Genomic DNA, 18,323 nt, shown 5'->3' on the forward strand with positions numbered 1-18,323 from the left:
AGGATAAATGCATTTATGGACATTCCCCCTCTTTAACCCCTAGCCAGTCATCAATCCCTCCCATCAATCTTTTCTGAACCCCAACTTCTCATCCAAGTAATACACAACAAAAATACTTAACTTCTAACACTTCTGAAATAACACTATGACACTAACAAATCTGCTCTCTGTATTGTTTCCTGTAGGTTGCTTCCCTAGCCAAGGAATGCAGGCAATATCTTGAGCAGGTAGAGACAGGGTGTTACCCTGCCAAAGCCAATCTAAGTACACTTAAGACCTACAAGGAGAGATTGGGTGACTGCTTCTCTGCTCGACACTTCCAGACTGTGAAAGCCAAAGCCTACAGTGCGAGGGGCTCTGGGGGGATGAGGCTGTGGAATGCAGCCTGGATCCAGTGCCAAGAAGTCAGCCAGCGGCTGGGGGAGAGATTGCAACGGCGCGGAGGAGCAGCCGATAAAGACCAGCAGCAGCCCACAGCTGGCGGAGCTCAAGTGAAGAGCAGGGTGCTAGAAGCGGGAAAGGAGAGCGAAGAGGAGAAGGAGGAGGGGGCCACTTGCTCCCTCGCTCCGGCCTCAACTTCCCCTCCAGGGGTGGCCGATAACTCTGGGAGGGCCTCCCAGGACCAGATGGAGAGCAGAGAAAGCAATACTAGGGACAGCGCTCACATAACATGTTTTAACCTCCCTTTCAAAGCGGACTCGAAAGGGGGCAAAGGAGCCAAAGAAGTGTCCCAGTCACCTAAATCCCCAGGCAAAGAGGGGAAACTGATGCCAGTGGTGCCTCAAGATGGAGGAGGTGGCCCAGGGAGGCGCCACAGCGAGGCGGACCTCAAGAGGGGGGATCCGATTGGCAAGTGTGAGGCGTTTCCATGGAAACACAGTGCCTTGGGGCGATCACTGAGTGAGGGTTCCTGTATGAGCTCTCTCCTGTCCTCAGAGTGTGGCTCCTCCCCCTTATCGGCAAGGCACTCCCATAGCCGGCACCTAGTAGTGGCACTGCAGTCACCCCAAAACCCTTATGATATCTCCCGTAATGGAAGTTTCTGCTCTGGCCACTCCTGCTGTAAGTCAAATGGGGATAGGGAAGGTGGTGACCCCATACAGGTGTCTTCAGTGTCCTTGACTGACCACAGTGGTGACAAGACACAAGAAGCCTCGTCATTAGCCGACACACAAGCTGAAGAAAATGGCAGCAATGTCCTGTGAGTGATGCACCTCCTTCTCAACAGCTATCAGAATTTTTTTTCCCAGAAATACTTAGCATAGATGCGGTACAGAGGTCAATGCAACGCAGTGAGGGATAGAAGAAGGATACCGGCTTGGCGCACGTCCAACAAATCTGCTCTTGCGCTCTTAAAATCCATCATGACGGATTTATTGTAACAGGCCCACAATGTGGTTACTAAAGTCTGATTTGGGTGTATTTGGCTATTTTTGCTGCATAACATTTAGAAGCAGTCCCTTTTCAGGTTTAGAAGAAGTGACTGCTAAATGCTAACTCCCGTTCGTATAATCTGGTAGCATAGCTAGCATAGAGAAATCAGAGGTGTTAGTCAAAGTCATTTTTAACTGTAATGCAGTTGATTGGTAACGTGGACATGAACATGTATTCGGTTTGACATCCACACAAGCATTACACTCCGATTTTTACCTCAACATAGTGTGACATACACATTTTAACAATAGCCTAAATGTAGGCTAAATTTGCTGAGGGACAATGAGGAGATTCGGGATCTTTCCCTCACTGCATCATTCCCCCACGTGTTTCCATGGCATTTCCATTGTTTTGGTCGAGTTCCATTGACCTCTTTGCAGCAGCTATGCCATTAGTCACGCTATTATCAATCTGTAATTGTTATGGGAATGGGTTTATGGGAAATACGTCTTAAATAAACAAATGAGTGACAAAGGACATTTACAGCATGCAGTGTTAGAAGAAATGCATCATCGAGATGGTTTCTCTTTGGGTCTTTGTTAGATTTCAGATTACGATTAGTTGCCTATAATCTTTACAATAACTACATACTGCACAGCAAGCGGTACCGTAGTGCCAAGTCTAGGTCCGAGAGGCTTCTAAACAGTTTCTACCCCCAAGCCATAAGACTCCTGAACATCTCATCAAATGGCTACCCAGACTATTTGCATTGCCCCCTCCCTTTACACTGCTCCTACTCCCTGTTATTATCTATGCATAGGCACTTTAATAACTCTACCTACGTATTACCTCAATTACCTCGACTAACCGGTGCCCCCGCACATTGACTCTGGACCGGTACCCCCTGTATATAGCCTGTTATTTTACTGCTACTCTTTAATTATTTGTTACTTGTATTTCTTATTTGTTTAGGTATTTTTCTTAAAACTGCGCACGGGTGAGGGTAAGGGGTAAATTAGAGAACACGTTGTCCAAATTCCTCCTCCTTAAAATTCCCAATTTCCTGTTTCCTGTGTGGACAGGAAGTTGCAGAGGATCATGGAGGAGCTGTTGTTGACTGAGAGGGAGTATGTACGATCTCTAGGCTACGTACGAGAGCACTACTTCCCTGAGCTGGAGAGGCCTGATGTGCCTCAGGACCTAAGGGGCCAGGGGGGGAGCATTTTCGGCAACCTGGAGAAGCTCCATGACTTCCACCGCCATCACTTTCTGAAAGAGCTGGAGGGCTGCCTCCGAGAACCCTTCAGAGTCGGACGCTGCTTCCTACGACATGTGGGTTCCCATGGTTACAAACCTTAACCGTGTGATAACTAAACCTAACTTGAAAGGGATATTTCAATCTTTTGTTCATAAATCCACTGTTAATACAATCCTAAAAATGTTGCATGTCAGCAGTCAAGTTTTCAAAAGCATTTTTACTACAGAGCAAAAACTGTGATGATGCGTTTTAAGTGAAGGACGGCACCCTTTCCAGGGTAGTGTCCTCATCACTTCACAGAGAAGTTCAAATAGACAGTTAGTAACACTGGTATAACAGTATTTAGTAACACTGGTATAACAGTATTTATTAACACTGGTATAACAGTATTTAGTAACACTGATATAACAGTATTTAGTAACACTGGTATAACAGTATTTAGTAACACTGGTATAACAGTATTTATTAACACTGGTATAACAGTATTTAGTAACACTGATATAACAGTATTTAGTAACATTGGTATAACAGTATTTAGTAACACTGATATAACAGTATTTAGTAACACTGGTATAACAGTATTTAGTAACACTGGTATAACAGTATTTAGTATCACTTATATAACAGCATTTAGTATCACTGATATAACAGTATTTAGTAACACTGATATAACAGTATTTATTAACACTGGTATAACAGTATTTATTAACACTGGTAAAACAGTATTTAGTAACACTGATATAACAGTATTTAGTAACATTGGTATAACAGTATTTAATAACACTGATATAACATTATTTAGTAACACTGATATAACAGTATTTAGTAACACTGATATAGCAGTATATTTGAATCCAACTGCTCTGAAACAAACAATCAACCAGTGTTTTACAATAACATTGCTTTACTTTTTGGGGTGAGAGACAGTTCAGTCTTTTTATTATAACTTATCTTTTCATCTGTTGGCACTCACCAACAACAAGTGATGTGGACTGCATGCCACAAGTCAGGTCAATTATAATCTTGAGAAATCAACAGGCACGTAGGTTCTACAGCTGTGTAAAACAGAATACAATAATAATACTTTATATTTTATTTATTTGTATTTTCTATTGAATTCTGTGCTTCTACCACTATCCAGAGAGAGAGCTTTGGTCTGTACGCCCTCTTCAGCAAAAACAAACCCCAGTCAGACAGCTTACTCATCAACCACGGCCATTACTTTTTCAAGGTGAGGACGTCAAGTAAACTGTCAGAGTACACTGATATTACAGTATATAATGCTATACTCATCCTTATGTGAAGTATTTGTAGTGCAAGTCCCCCGGAACAATGCTGTTTGCTAAAAAAAAATTAAATACCCTTTATTAAAAGTTGACTGAGTTTAAATAGAATTGACCACAACCCTGTTAGGACATGCATGTTATACAATCAAATTCCAATTTTAGAAAAAAAATGCAATTGGAATTTCAAATGTTTAATTCTGATTTGAATGAATTGATATGGAATTGTCCCGAACTCTGTTTTCCTAACACTCCAGCAAAAACAGCTGCAGCTGGGGGACAAGATGGACCTGTCTTCTTACCTGCTGAAGCCGGTGCAGCGGATCAGCAAGTACAGCCTACTGCTGCAGGACATGGTGAGGGAGTGCGGGCCCCACAGGAGCCGTGAGGAGGCCGAGGTCCAGCACGCCCTGGAGGTCATCCAGTTCCAGCTAAGGCATGGCAACAACCTGCTGGCCATGGACGACATCCAGGACTGTGATGTGAGTGAGGAATGGGAAAGAAGGGGTTGGAGGGAGAGGTATAAAAGGAGGACTGAAGAGTAGCAATCTAAATAATGGCGGCGGAGGAGATGGCTGCCGTTTTACGGGCCCCGAACCAATTGTGCTATTTTGAGTGTTTTTTCACATCTGTTGTAACTTATTTTGTACATAATGTTTCTGCCACCGTCTCATATGATCAAAAAGAGCTTCTGGATATCAGAACAGCAATTACTCACCTCAAACTGGACAAAGATTTTTTGTTTAACTAGTCGGACACGAAGGATTTACCGGACCAGGCCAAAATCCCTGTCATTCGCATGAAGAATAGATGCCAATACAGGGGACGCATACTAGGTGCCTTGTGAGAATTAGTCAGCGAGTGGGTAACCCGCCTCTACCATACTGGCCAATGTGCAATCATTGGAGAATAAACTGGATGAGCTCCGTTCAAGACCTATCCTACCAATGGGACATTCTTATTTTTCACAGAGTCGTATCTGAACGACGACATGGATAATATACAGATGGCTGGGTTTTCCGTGACAGAACAGCTGCCTCCGGTAAGACGAGGGGTGGTGGTCTGTGTTTAACTGATCAATAGCAGCTGGTGTGCAAAATCTAATATTAAGGAAATCTCAAGGTTTTGCTCGCCTGAGGTGGAGTAGCTGATGATAAGCTTTAGACCACAGTGTTTACCAAGAGAATTTTCATCTATATTTTTCATAGCCATCTATTTACCACCATAAACCGATGCTGGCACTAAGATCACACGCAATGAAAGGTACAAGGCCATAAGCAAACAATAACATGCTAATGCAGAGGTGGTGCTTCTAGTGCCTGGGGACTTTCATGCAGGGAAACTTAAGTCCGTTTGACCTCATTTCTACCACGTGCAACCAGAGGAGAAAAACTCTAGACCACCTTTACTCCACACATAGATGCATACAAAGCTCTCCATTAGGAAGATCTGACCATAACTCTATCCCCCTGATTCCTGCTTACAAGAAAAAAACTAAAATAGAAAGTACCTGTGACTCTTTCAATACGGAAGTGGTCAGATGACGCGGATGCTATGCTACAGGACTGTTTTGCTAGCACAGACTGAAATATGTTCCGTGATTTATCCAATGGCATTGAGGAGTATACCACCTCAACCATCAGCTTCATCAATAAGTGCATCGACGACGTCGTCCCCATAGTCACCAAACGTACATATCCCAACAAGAACCCATGGATTACAGGCAACATCCGAATCGAGCTAAAGGCTAGGGCTGCCGCTTTCAAGGAGCGAGACACTAATCCAGACGCTTATAAGAAATTCCGCTACCACCTCTGATGAACCATCGAACAGGCAAAGCGTCAATACAGAATTAAGATTGAATCCTACTATAACGGCTCTGGCGCTTGTCAGATGTGGCAGGGCTTGAAAACTGTTACGGATTACAAATGAAAACCCAACCGCGAGCTGCCCAGTGTCGTGAGCCTACCAGTCGAGCTAAATGCTATCATGCTCACTTAGAGGCAAGCAACAATGAAACATGCTTGAGCACCAACTGTTCCGGACGACTGTGTGATAACGCTCTCAGTAGTCGATGTGAGCAGGTCAACATAAACAGGTCAACATTCACAAAGCCGTGGGGCCAGACGGATTACCAGGGCGTGTACTCAAAGCATACGCGCACCAACCGGCAAGTGTCGTCACGGACATTTTCAAATGTCAAATCTCATCACTAAGCTAAGGACCCTGGGAATAAACATCTCCCTCCGCAACTGGATCCCGGACTTCCTAACGGGCCGTCCCCAGGTGGTGAGAGTAGGCAACAACATGTCTGCCACACTGATCCTCAACACTGGGGCCCCACAGGGGTGCGTGCTTCGTCCCCTCCTGTACTCCCTGTTCACCCACAACTGTGTGGCCAAACACGACTCCAACACCATCATTAAGTATACTGACGACACACAAGTGGTAGGCCTGATTACCAACAACAATGAGACAGCCTATAGGGAGGAGGTCAGAGACCTCGCAGTGTGGTGCCAGGACAACAATCTCTCCCTGAATGTGAGCAAGACAAAGGAGCTCATTGTGGACTACAGAAAAAGTCCCCATTAACATCGACGGGGCTGTAGTGGAGCGGGTCGAGAATTTAAAGTTCCTTGGTGTCCACATCACCAATGAACTATCATGTTCCAAAGACACCAAGACAGTCGAGAAGAGGGCACGACAACACCTTTTCCCACCCAGGAGCGTGAAAAGATTTGGCATGGGTCCCCAGATCCTCAATAAGTTTTACAGCTGCACCATGGAGAGCATCCTGACCGGTTGCATCACTGGGGCCAAGCTTCCTGCCATCCAGGACCTACAGTAATATACTAGGTGGTGTTAGAGGAAAGCCCAAAACATTGTCAACGACTCCAGTCACCCAAGTCTTATACTGTTCTCTCTGCTACCGCACGGCAAGCGGTAACGGAGCGCCAAGTCTAGGACCAAAAGGCTCATTAACAGCTTCTACCCCCAAGCCATAAGACTGCAGAACATTGAATCAAATGGCCACCCGGATTATTTACATTGATTGACCCACCCCCCCATTTCTTTTTACACTGCTGCTCCTCGCTGTTTATTATCTATGCATACTTTATCCCTACCTACATGTACAAATTACCTCGACTAACCTGTACCCCCCCGCACGTTGACTCAGTACCAGTACCCCCTGTATATAGCCTCGTTATTGTTGTTTTATTGTGTTACTTTTTATTATTTTTTACTTTACTTTATTTGGTAAATATTTTCTTAACTCTTTCTTGAACTGCTTTGTTGGTTAATTAAGGGCTTGTAAGTAAGCATTTCAAGGTCTACACCTGTTGTATTCGACACGTGACAAATGAAGTTTGATTTGATTTCCTTCCCACTGTCCCTACATTGGAAAAATTGGCTAGACCCAAATCCCCATCTGTGACCCATACTGTAAACCACAATTGTGAGTTTGTTCGGATATTAATATTTTCTCCCTTTTTATGTTAACCTCCGTTGTCAAGTTTGTAAGATAAAGATAAAAGTTTGACTCTTCCGGTCATACAGTACAGTGCAGGGGTTTTGAAACGTATTTTCGGGTGACCCACTTTGGCCAAATGATTTACCTACCTAACCCAAATAACATTGATCTACCACATTCGTGAGGTCGTTCTGAACCTATAACACTTCTTAGTTTGTTCCTATCAGGGGATGAATACAGTATAAGGTCAAATGTCAATGTACTAAAAAGGGTTCATCTTACCACAGATGCACCCTGACAGAATACAGCCTGCCCTCAATGTAATTTCTCTTCTCCTGTAGGTCAACTTGAAGGAGCAGGGGCAGCTGATTTGTCAGGACGAGTTCCTGGTGTCCTTCAGAAAGAAAAAGTGTTTCCGCCACATCTTCCTCTTCCAGGACCTTGTCCTCTTCAGCAAGACTAAGAGGACCGACGTGGGCAACGACACTTATGTTTATAAACAGTCATTCAAGGTATGCTGGTATACAAAACACAGCACAATATACCTCAATGTGAAACTTGAGCCAAAGCTACCTGTCACGGATCCCTCCGGAACTTTCATTGCCCACACCTGTCCCCTATTCCCACTGATTTGTATTTGTATATTTGTGCCCTTTGGTTTCCATTGGGCGGTCAATTAATGTTACAATGTCCGTTGGTTGTGTGGGCACCTGTGCTGTGTGTTTTGGGCGTTTCGTGTCATTGTGAATTGCACAGACAATTACGGGTCTCGTCCCGTGTGTTAATCATTGTGTGCTTGTGTTATTTATTCGAGGTACTCCTTGCTCTTTTGTTTGGGTTTCAACCCTGTGTTTTTGTATAGTGTTTGTTTGGTCGTCATCCCTGTGCCTTTACACGGCACGCCGTAACTTGGGGTAAAATAATAAAAAATTATTATGCATTCCTGCGGCTGTCTCACAAATAATTTATTCAGCGTGACACTACCTTCCTTGGAAATCATTGAAATACATGCTTACGTCATAAAAGGGTCATGTGGAGGCCTTGCGTCAGATGAAAAGTATGTGCTACTGTAGCTACCCTCCAAAAGTTTCACTTCCAGGCCCACTTCCTCTATTGCGTGGAAAACTGTATATGATTCACTGTACGTTAACACATACCCTGTTTGTAAATGGAGAAGGAAACCTGTCTGTCTAGGTTGATTACTTTCAAAATAAACATACACTGTTATATCCACGTATAGTCCTTTATATGCCTTATAAAGGGTTTATGAACACTTCAAAACCTTTTACAAGCTGTAGTTTGTTTAAAGACCATGTTTTCTGTTCTGACAGACCTCTGACATTGGGATGACCCAGAATTCAGGGGACAGCGGGCTGTGCTTTGAGATCTGGTTCCGAAGGAGGAAGTCCCAGGACACTTACACCCTGCAGGCCGGGAACAGAGAGGTGAAGGATGCCTGGACCAAAGACCTTGAGCGCATCCTCTGGGAGCAGGCTGAACACAACAGAGGTCAGAGTTACCCCTGAGACTAACCAGCCAATCAGATCTCTTGTGTCCTAAAACGATCTGGTCTGTATATGAAAACATTACTAGCAGTCAAATCCTTGCTTGCTCTGTTCTTATTTCCTCAATTCCTCTCAAAGGGCATTAGAGGTGACGGTCCCATGGAAAGACTATGAATCATCCCCTCCAATGCACTTTGAGAGGAATGGAAAACACAAGGACTGAAGAAGAAAGGATTTGCCAGCTTGGAAAGTTTTCAGATACAGCCACAGAGGTCAACCTACTATATTTTCCCACACTACCACTGATCTGAAAAGAGTTGATGGATTAAAGCAATGACTTTTAAACCAACGCTTTCAACTGTAATCATGTGGAACAGACAATGAAAATAAGCAATTTCAGGCTACTGGTATCTGGTATACAGCTCCCATCACTTGCCAATACTTGGCAAGCAACCAATCAGATTGTAGGACTAAGTGGAAGAAGGGAGGGTCTTGACGGGAAGCTCTTGCAGCAAAGATCTATATTAAGCGCTGATATAATGTCCAAGACACACTGGTGGGATTGAGACTAGCACACACCCATAGATTTGTTGGTTCTATGTTTGAGTTTTCTTATTGTGTTCCTCCCCTAGTAGGTCAATTACTTGCTTACTAAATCCTTATTTTCGTCCCCTTTGGGACATAGGTAAGGCTATAATGAACTCTCTCTACTTCAGGGCTCTCCAACCCTGTTCCTGGAGAGCTACCCTCCTGTAGTTTTTCAATCCAAACCTCAGTTGTAACTAACCAGATTCAATTTATTAACCAGCTAATGATTAGAATCAGAAAGTGTAGTGAGTGTAGTGAACTTTTTTGTTTGCCCATTATTAAAGACCAAAATTGGCATAGTTTTATTTGATGTAAATACAAACTTAGACCAGTTTTACTTGATGACCAAAATGTCGAAATCGGCACCATACAGGTTGCAAAATAGTTAGGAAGAGATTTTTGATGTGCTGATTCTGTGGCACATGGTTTATGAATTGATACGAAAAACAACTCTTGAAAAAACAATTCTTGCCACAAACAGAATGTTATGAATATGGGGCGTCTCAGCTCTGCACATTTTGCTACGAAGAGACATAATCATTTGATCACTTATTTTGGTATTGCCCATTTGTAGCTTGTTTCTGGTCACAGGTTCAAGAATGGCTGAAAAATCACAACATTTATCTAAAATGAACCCTACATTTAGCATTGTTGGGAGATTTGAAAAACCATAGTCAATCAATCAACAATATAACAATACGTTTACTTTTAGTAGAAATATGTATCTTTAACTTACAATCTGTAGATACTATGCAGTTAGACAGGTTCAGAATTTATGTGAAGAATCACAGCACAGTTAAAAAAGATATGTCACATGGAAATCATAAGAGGGCGGTTTACGGAGATAGGTGGGATGGACTAAGAGTAGCTGAGGGTTGGGTTTACAGAGAAAGGTGGGATGGACTAAGAGTAGCTGAGGGTTGGGTTTACAGAGAAAGGTGGGATGGACTGAGAGTTGCTGAGGGGTGGGTTTACAGAGAAAGGTGGGATGGACTGAGAGTAGCTGAGGGGTGGGTTTACAGAGATAGGTGGGATGGACTGAGAGTAGCTGAGGGGTGGGTTTACAGAGATAGGTGGGATGGACTGAGAGTAGCTGAGGGGTGGGTTTACAGAGATAGGTGGGATGGACTGAGAGTAGCTGAGGGGTGGGTTTACAGAGATAGGTGGGATGGACTGAGAGTTGCTGAGGGGTGGGTTTACAGAGATAGGTGGGATGGACTGAGAGTAGCTGAGGGGTGGGTTTACGGAGATAGGTGGGATGGACTGAGAGTAGCTAAGGGGTGGGTTTACGGAGATAGGTGGGATGGACTGAGAGTAGCTAAGGGGTGGGTTTACGGAGATAGGTGGGATGGACTGAGAGTTGCTGAGGGGTGGGTTTACAGAGAAAGGTGGGATGGACTGAGAGTTGCTGAGGGGTGGGTTTACAGAGATAGGTGGGATGGACTGAGAGTAGCTGAGGGGTGGGTTTACATATATAGGTGTGATAGACTGAGAGTTGCTGAGGGGTGGGTTTACAGAGATAGGTGGGATGGACTGAGAGTAGCTGAGGGGTGGGTTTACAGAGATAGGTGTGATAGACTGAGAGTTGCTGAGGGGTGGGTTTACAGAGATAGGTGGGATGGACTGAGAGTAGCTGAGGGGTGGGTTTACATATATAGGTGTGATAGACTGAGAGTTGCTGAGGGGTGGGTTTACAGAGATAGGTGGGATGGACTGAGAGTAGCTGAGGGGTGGGTTTACAGAGATAGGTGTGATAGACTGAGAGTTGCTGAGGGGTGGGTTTACAGAGATAGGTGTGATAGACTGAGAATTGCTGAGGGGTGGGTTTACATATATAGGTGTGATAGACTGAGAGTTGCTGAGGGGTGGGTTTACATATATAGGTGTGATAGACTGAGAGTTGCTGAGGGGTGGGTTTACAGAGATAGGTGGGATGGACTGAGAGTAGCTGAGGGGTGGGTTTACAGAGATAGGTGGGATGGACTGAGAGTAGCTGAGGGGTGGGTTTACGGAGATAGGTGGGATGGACTGAGAGTAGCTAAGGGGTGGGTTTACGGAGATAGGTGGGATGGACTGAGAGTAGCTAAGGGGTGGGTTTACGGAGATAGGTGGGATGGACTGAGAGTTGCTGAGGGGTGGGTTTACAGAGAAAGGTGGGATGGACTGAGAGTTGCTGAGGGGTGGGTTTACAGAGATAGGTGGGATGGACTGAGAGTAGCTGAGGGGTGGGTTTACATATATAGGTGTGATAGACTGAGAGTTGCTGAGGGGTGGGTTTACAGAGATAGGTGGGATGGACTGAGAGTAGCTGAGGGGTGGGTTTACAGAGATAGGTGTGATAGACTGAGAGTTGCTGAGGGGTGGGTTTACAGAGATAGGTGGGATGGACTGAGAGTAGCTGAGGGGTGGGTTTACATATATAGGTGTGATAGACTGAGAGTTGCTGAGGGGTGGGTTTACATATATAGGTGTGATAGACTGAGAGTAGCTGAGGGGTGGGTTTACATATATAGGTGTGATAGACTGAGAGTTGCTGAGGGGTGGGTTTACATATATAGGTGTGATAGACTGAGAGTAGCTGAGGGGTGGGTTTACATATATAGGTGTGATAGACTGAGAGTAGCTGAGGGGTGGGTTTACATATATAGGTGTGATAGACTGAGAGTTGCTGAGGGGTGGGTTTACATATATAGGTGTGATAGACTGAGAGTAGCTGAGGGGTGGGTTTACAGAGATAGGTGGGATGGACTGAGAGTAGCTGAGGGGTGGGTTTACAGAGATAGGTGTGATAGACTGAGAGTTGCTGAGGGGTGGGTTTACAGAGATAGGTGTGATAGACTGAGAGTTGCTGAGGGGTGGGTTTACATATATAGGTGTGATAGACTGAGAGTTGCTGAGGGGTGGGTTTACATATATAGGTGTGATAGACTGAGAGTTGCTGAGGGGTGGGTTTAAAATCTCATGTTCTGTAATAGTTATGACTGAAAACACTATGTATAATGTATCAGTACTATCTATCTAGATGTAATGTATATCAAAGTATCAAATTACTTTATTCTTACTCTGTATCTACTGTCAAAAAAAAGCGCCATTTAAAATGTGTGTAGAATGTACATAAAATAAAATAAAATAAAAGTTGGGGGGAGGTGGTGTATGGGTAAATATTAATAATAATAATATTATAATCAGGAGCGCTAGATTAGGGTTGGAATAAAACCTACAGGATTGTAGCTTTCCAGGATCAGGGTTGGCGAGCCCTGCAGTCTACTTATTTCTGTCTATGGTATCATATTGTGCCTCGCTCCAAGAATGGTTGACCTGTGACAGTTTATCTAGGTCAATGTTATTATTGTGGTTGCTTTATTCCAGAGATCCATATGCAGGAGAGGGTGTTCATGGGTATCGGGAACAAGCCCTTCATGGATATCCAGCCTAGCGACGCGGCCATCAATGACAGGGCAGTCAACTGTGCTCTGATGGGAAGAGGTACAAATCCATAGCATACTATAGAGATTACATTAGGACAAGTTTAATTCCATTGGTATTCAATTCATCCCATTATTATTACGTATTCATTCATCAAACTCATCTAATATTGTAATTAAATTCTGAATGGAATGGATATTCAGATTAAGAAATTCACACCATCATAGATGTTTTTGCCCAATCCTAGTTGTTCCTACTTTGGCAATTCTCTTGTTGTCTCAATCACGTCCAGTCCCATCTCATACAATTTGATCTCATCTGGCCCTCCCAGAATCCAAGGCGTTGGCCTCCTCGGGGACGTCTGGCTTGCAGGGCGGGTTTCCGGTGAGGCGGCCAAACTCCTTTGACTCTGGGAGCTGTTTGTCAACCTCCGGCAGCCACTCCTCTTCCTCCTCGGGAGAGGGTCCCTGTCCTCCCCTACGGGGGTGTACCTGTGCGGCCCGAAGCTGAGGGGGGTTGCTGGGGGTCAAGGGGGGTATTCGGAGAGCCCTGGGGTCCTGGATGAGGATGACATGGACCAGGAGAGCGGGAGTCAGAATCTACTGAGTGAGTGGCTTTAATAAGGAAGGTAGCATGTTTGAAATGTAAAGCATGCTACTTTGAGGGATATTGACTTGTATTGGTCTTTTGATGGAAATGCTTATCATTTTGTGACACCAACCGGGTAAAGAAAACCAAAGCATGAATGGTTGTCTTTCCTTGTCTAAATCCTGTTTAAAGAGTAAGGAAACAAATGGAATTTTGTCATTTGGGTGAACTATCACTTTAAGTCTCATATGTCAGACTCTCTTCCTCGCATCAAGCTGAGGCATCTGATGTCAACAGCACAATATTTCTCTTAAAACAGAGGTGGAAGATGGCTGTAGATGCCTGGGTAACTGCTGTTTGACTTCACATGAAACTAAACTACAGTTTTTAATCCTAGTGCTAAACTTGTGCATAGCAGCTAATGTTTGTAGAATGATAAGTCTAATATCGACTCAGGGGAATGAAGCAAAAGCAGTGTCATAACTCTCCTGTGACAATCTGAAGGATCAGGTTACAGTGGGTCCGCTCTACAGCCGTGCTCTCTCTCGTAGAGGGGGAGAGCGGGAAGTCAGCTGTTTTATGGTCAGTCATAAAATATGCTGCCCCTATGCTCTGTAGTGTTCGAGATTGGAATGTAAACTGTGGAACACAGAGAGTCCCTTGGACATCAAACGTTTGAATAATTAAACAATATTTCTATGTTTGAGAATGTGGGAGTGGTCCGTGGACAATTAAAGGACAGTCATGACGAGTGTGTTTTATTTGGTGATCTTATGAAGGACGGGAAACACTCATTACTGTGTCTTTGGTTGTGTACACTTCTTAATTATGGGGTTTACATCTAAATATTGTGAAACTTATGTGATTAAACATGAAATTATTTGTGAAAGATGTAATGTGATGTTAACCTTCTAAATGAGAAATTATGGGTTTTCATATAAAGTTAACCAAATCAGGGGCCACGCCCACCTGAGCATAGACATTATGTCGGCGTCACGGACCGCCCTTTCCTCAGAATTGTATATAACCCGCTCCTGATGAAATTTATATTAGACCAGAAAATATGGAGCTGACACTACATGTTGAAATGGTTAAGAGCTATAACTCTATAGGCCCAGGAGACCAGACAGCTACACAGCTGGAAATGGTTCAACTCTGAGACTATCAATCACTACAGAATAAGAGTAAATCCTAGACATAGTATTACTAGTCTGCAGCTGGATATGACGTAAATCTAGTATGAGAATACCGACAACCGCGGAAGCATCTATTCTATGCAACGATCAACTGTCCGCCTGACATATCCATTACAACAGACACTATCCAGAGCCGCGGAGAAAGCTACAACCACGAAATACATGGTGACTTCTGGGGAAGTTAACTAGAGACTCTGATGAACTGAATCTCCAGCAGACGGACCGGCGATTCCAACAGAGAAGACAACAACGACATACGGGTGTAAATAAATACATTGCAATTATGGTCGAGAGAGAGGCCATTCATGTGCAAAGGATTAGTATTTAAATTCATATAATTATCAACTGTGTGTAGTGAATCAATTTTGTCTCTCCCACTCTTTCGCTGTCTCGATCCCTCTCCATTGTCTACCAAGTTGTCATCTGGTTTAGCCCACTACGGACTTATCAATGCATTGAGTTAGTAACCAATAACTATGTTTGTTTATGTATTTCTGTGGTCATTTAGTTAGTTAGTAAATTAATAATTAACCAAATTTGTATATCGCTGATTCATCATTTAGGCTAGGGTTCGTGCAGATATCCAAGGGTTTGCGTTCTTCAGTAATGAGAACTGATGAGGTAATAATGGTACATTAATAGAAGACTAATTGATAAGATATAAAAATATCTGAAGAGTCGATTCAGGAAATAGAGACTATATAAACATTTTTCAGTGGTGCCCAGACGTCCTAGTTTCTTGAAGTTTACATGATTAGTTTACTCACGTAATAATAATTACACAGAGAATTGTATTTGATAATACAACAGTCTTCACATTAATCAATAGTCACAGACACGACAGCAGCAAAAGGTTATCATGGCTGTAGTCAATTTTGCTTGTTTTCGCTGTTTTCAAAATAGCGTTTTAGTGTTTAAATTGTGAAGAAATGCATTAAATTAGTTTTAACTTGATTAAAATGAATTGGAACGGGTTTGTGGAGGGTCTGTCTGTTTTACTGTCTGGCTACTGTGGATGCCTCAACACAGACCAGATCTGGTCAAATGGGCTTTTGCCAAAAAGGCAATAAATGCTGTGTGCTTTATTATTAACATGAGAGGGGATCTATGTTCCACTATATGATGTAACTAAAGACAGAGAACTGCCAGGCACAAAGCGGATCAGTTAATTATTTTAAATCAGAATGAGTAAGCACTCCTACTCTGAGATGGTTTATGATATGGACCCTGGTGTATACAGCCCCTCAATCCTTTCAGATTAGTTTACCTTCCTTTTCCAGTGGACAGCTCAGAGTCTTCGGGAGAGAGCGTGAGCGGCTTCAGCAGCTCTGCCTCCTCTGTGTGCGCCTCCATCGTCAGCCTGAAGGAGTCTCTAGCCCGCAGACCTGAAGACACCGACCTCCACAAGGCTAAGAGTCCCATCTGCTCTACAGTAAAAACCACCTCACCCTCGCTCCCACCCAAACCACCTGGCCTGACTAAGGATCCTCCCAAGGTGTGTGTTGAGACTAACCATGAGCTGTTCATTTTCCCATGAATATCGTGCTATTAGGCTATTTGTCATATGTTCACTGAACCATGCATTGATGTTGTGCACCGGACACCACGTCCACCTTTCCTCCTGTGTCTCCCCTCTTCATCTCTATCCCCAACTACATCTCTACAGTTTAAATAAAGCATTAAAAAAAGTTGATCTTTAAAAAAAAGAATCATGCTGTGATGTCAATGGGAGGCATGAACTGATGTTCTGGTCATTTTCCCCACAGGTTCAAAATGCGGTCATTGGGAAGTCAACTGAGGTTTGAGCTCTGAGTTTGGTAAGTTTGTCTGTAACGATGACATCACTCTGCACCATCTACAGTTGGCCTGTATATATGTCTGGTTATTTTCTAATATGATTTTATGTATGTTTGTGTTGCATGTAACTATTTTACACATGGATGTTATTTGTTTTCTGTCATTTTCCACAGGTTATCAAATTCAATCTTATTCGTGTATCTTTTTTCACAGATTTGGAATTATCCAGAACAGAAGGAAAGCATGAACTGTGTTACTGTATAAAGAGGAGTGTTATTATATGACTCTGTTATATGACAGTTACTGCACTCTACTTGTACCATTCTGTTTTAATTTTTAATTTTTATTTAACCTTTATTTAACTAGGCAGGTCAGTTAAGAACAAATTCTTATTTACATTGATTTACAAGGATTTTATCATGTCCCATTAACAGGAAGTTTTGTATTTTGTAAAAAAAAAAAGTTAAAAAAAAAAAGCATTTCTGTCATATTCTGTTTGTTTTTGATGTCAATACTTTCACCCATGATCATGTTGTTGTGTGTCTTATTGGACCATTCAATACGTAGTAAATATTCTTAACACAGAAAACCTGTGTTGGTGTGCATTACTTGTACTTATGCTATGTTTCCATTAAAATGTATTTTTAAATCTTTGAGGACCAGAATGTCTGGATTACCAATGTGTTTTAGTATGTAAGGGTTTGGAAGTGACTCCCAAATAATCTGTCAATGTTAAGTCAACATAAACCAGTCTGTGTCTTTCATATGAAGTTCAAAAAATGTCTTTCATATGAAGTTCAAAAATGATCTCCAAAAAGAATCTCTTTCATACTGTCAGGTCTGATGACTTGCATGTGCATGTGGTTGTCTTCTATGGCTGTGGGTTTTGGCATAGATATGGAAATATAGCACACGTTCTATCCTGGCAAATGGCGTCTTCAGCAGCACCATCAGAGAGTAAGAAGCGAAGCGATATGGTTCTGTCCATTGCCATGTTAAGCAGATCATTCATTATTAAGCAAGTAAGGAGTTTTTGTATGGGAGGCAATGAGAGAGTGTTGACTATAGTCAAGATAATAATGTATTGCTGTTATGATATGTAACGCTTATTTGATCTAATAGAAGTGCATACCTAGTCTGCTGGAGTGTGTATAGTCTGAACAGGTATCTAGCTACGGTTGGTGATTTACTGCCATCTGCAGTTATGGAATGTTTGCTCAGGGTTTCATTTAATTGGATGACCCCTCCTGCTGACCTCGATGGAATTTAACCCATAGCACTTTCCACCCAGTTGATGACACTATCCATGCTAAAACGGGCTCTATCTATCCAGAGCCCTCTTTCTCTATGGTTTAGGGAGAATTTATGATAGCGTCAGAGGAGATGGCTGCCGTTTTACGAGCTCCTAACCAATTGTGCTTTTGTGTGTGTTATTTGTAACTTATTTTGTACATAATGTTTCTGCCACCGTCTCTATCTCAGACTGGCCTTCTAGGCAGAGTTATTCTGTCCGGTGTCTGTGTTCTTTTGCCCATCTTAATATTTTCTTTTTATTGGCCAGTCAATATCAACAAAAAACTTGCATCATGGTCTACAAAGTAGACAGAGGCAGATCATTTAAAATAGCTTATCATGTTATGTTATTGCTTCCTAAAATAAATACTTCCTTGGAGGACTGAGCCATATGCCAGAATATGTATCTAAATATTTGAAGAATTTAGAGGATTTCAATATTACCTTAAAAGGCTGGTGAACAATTGATTTGTTTAGAAAAAAAACTCAAAACTCAAGAGCAATGTAAAACCTGATCCATCCCTTCACTATGGACCAGGGTTT

At 42.8% G+C, this 18,323-nt stretch overlaps 1 protein-coding gene across 1 annotated transcript in view; it reads left to right on the forward strand.

Moving 5' to 3' along the window:
* Window positions 1-16,927, forward strand: part of LOC115143501 (pleckstrin homology domain-containing family G member 4B-like) — a 64,290-nt gene extending 47,363 nt beyond the window's left edge. The window contains 12 exon segments of the mRNA XM_065003606.1: window positions 186-1,201; window positions 2,457-2,706; window positions 3,774-3,863; window positions 4,173-4,397; window positions 7,729-7,899; window positions 8,719-8,896; window positions 12,850-12,966; window positions 13,238-13,353; window positions 13,356-13,512; window positions 15,971-16,185; window positions 16,457-16,507; window positions 16,701-16,927. Of these exon segments, the coding sequence (XP_064859678.1) occupies window positions 186-1,201; window positions 2,457-2,706; window positions 3,774-3,863; window positions 4,173-4,397; window positions 7,729-7,899; window positions 8,719-8,896; window positions 12,850-12,966; window positions 13,238-13,353; window positions 13,356-13,512; window positions 15,971-16,185; window positions 16,457-16,495 (2,574 nt within the window). The 3' untranslated portion in view covers window positions 16,496-16,507; window positions 16,701-16,927.
* The last annotated feature ends 1,396 nt before the right edge of the window (window positions 16,928-18,323 follow it).

Source organism: Oncorhynchus nerka, linkage group LG2 (genome assembly GCF_034236695.1).
Source record: "Oncorhynchus nerka isolate Pitt River linkage group LG2, Oner_Uvic_2.0, whole genome shotgun sequence".
Taxonomy (NCBI): domain Eukaryota; kingdom Metazoa; phylum Chordata; class Actinopteri; order Salmoniformes; family Salmonidae; genus Oncorhynchus; species Oncorhynchus nerka.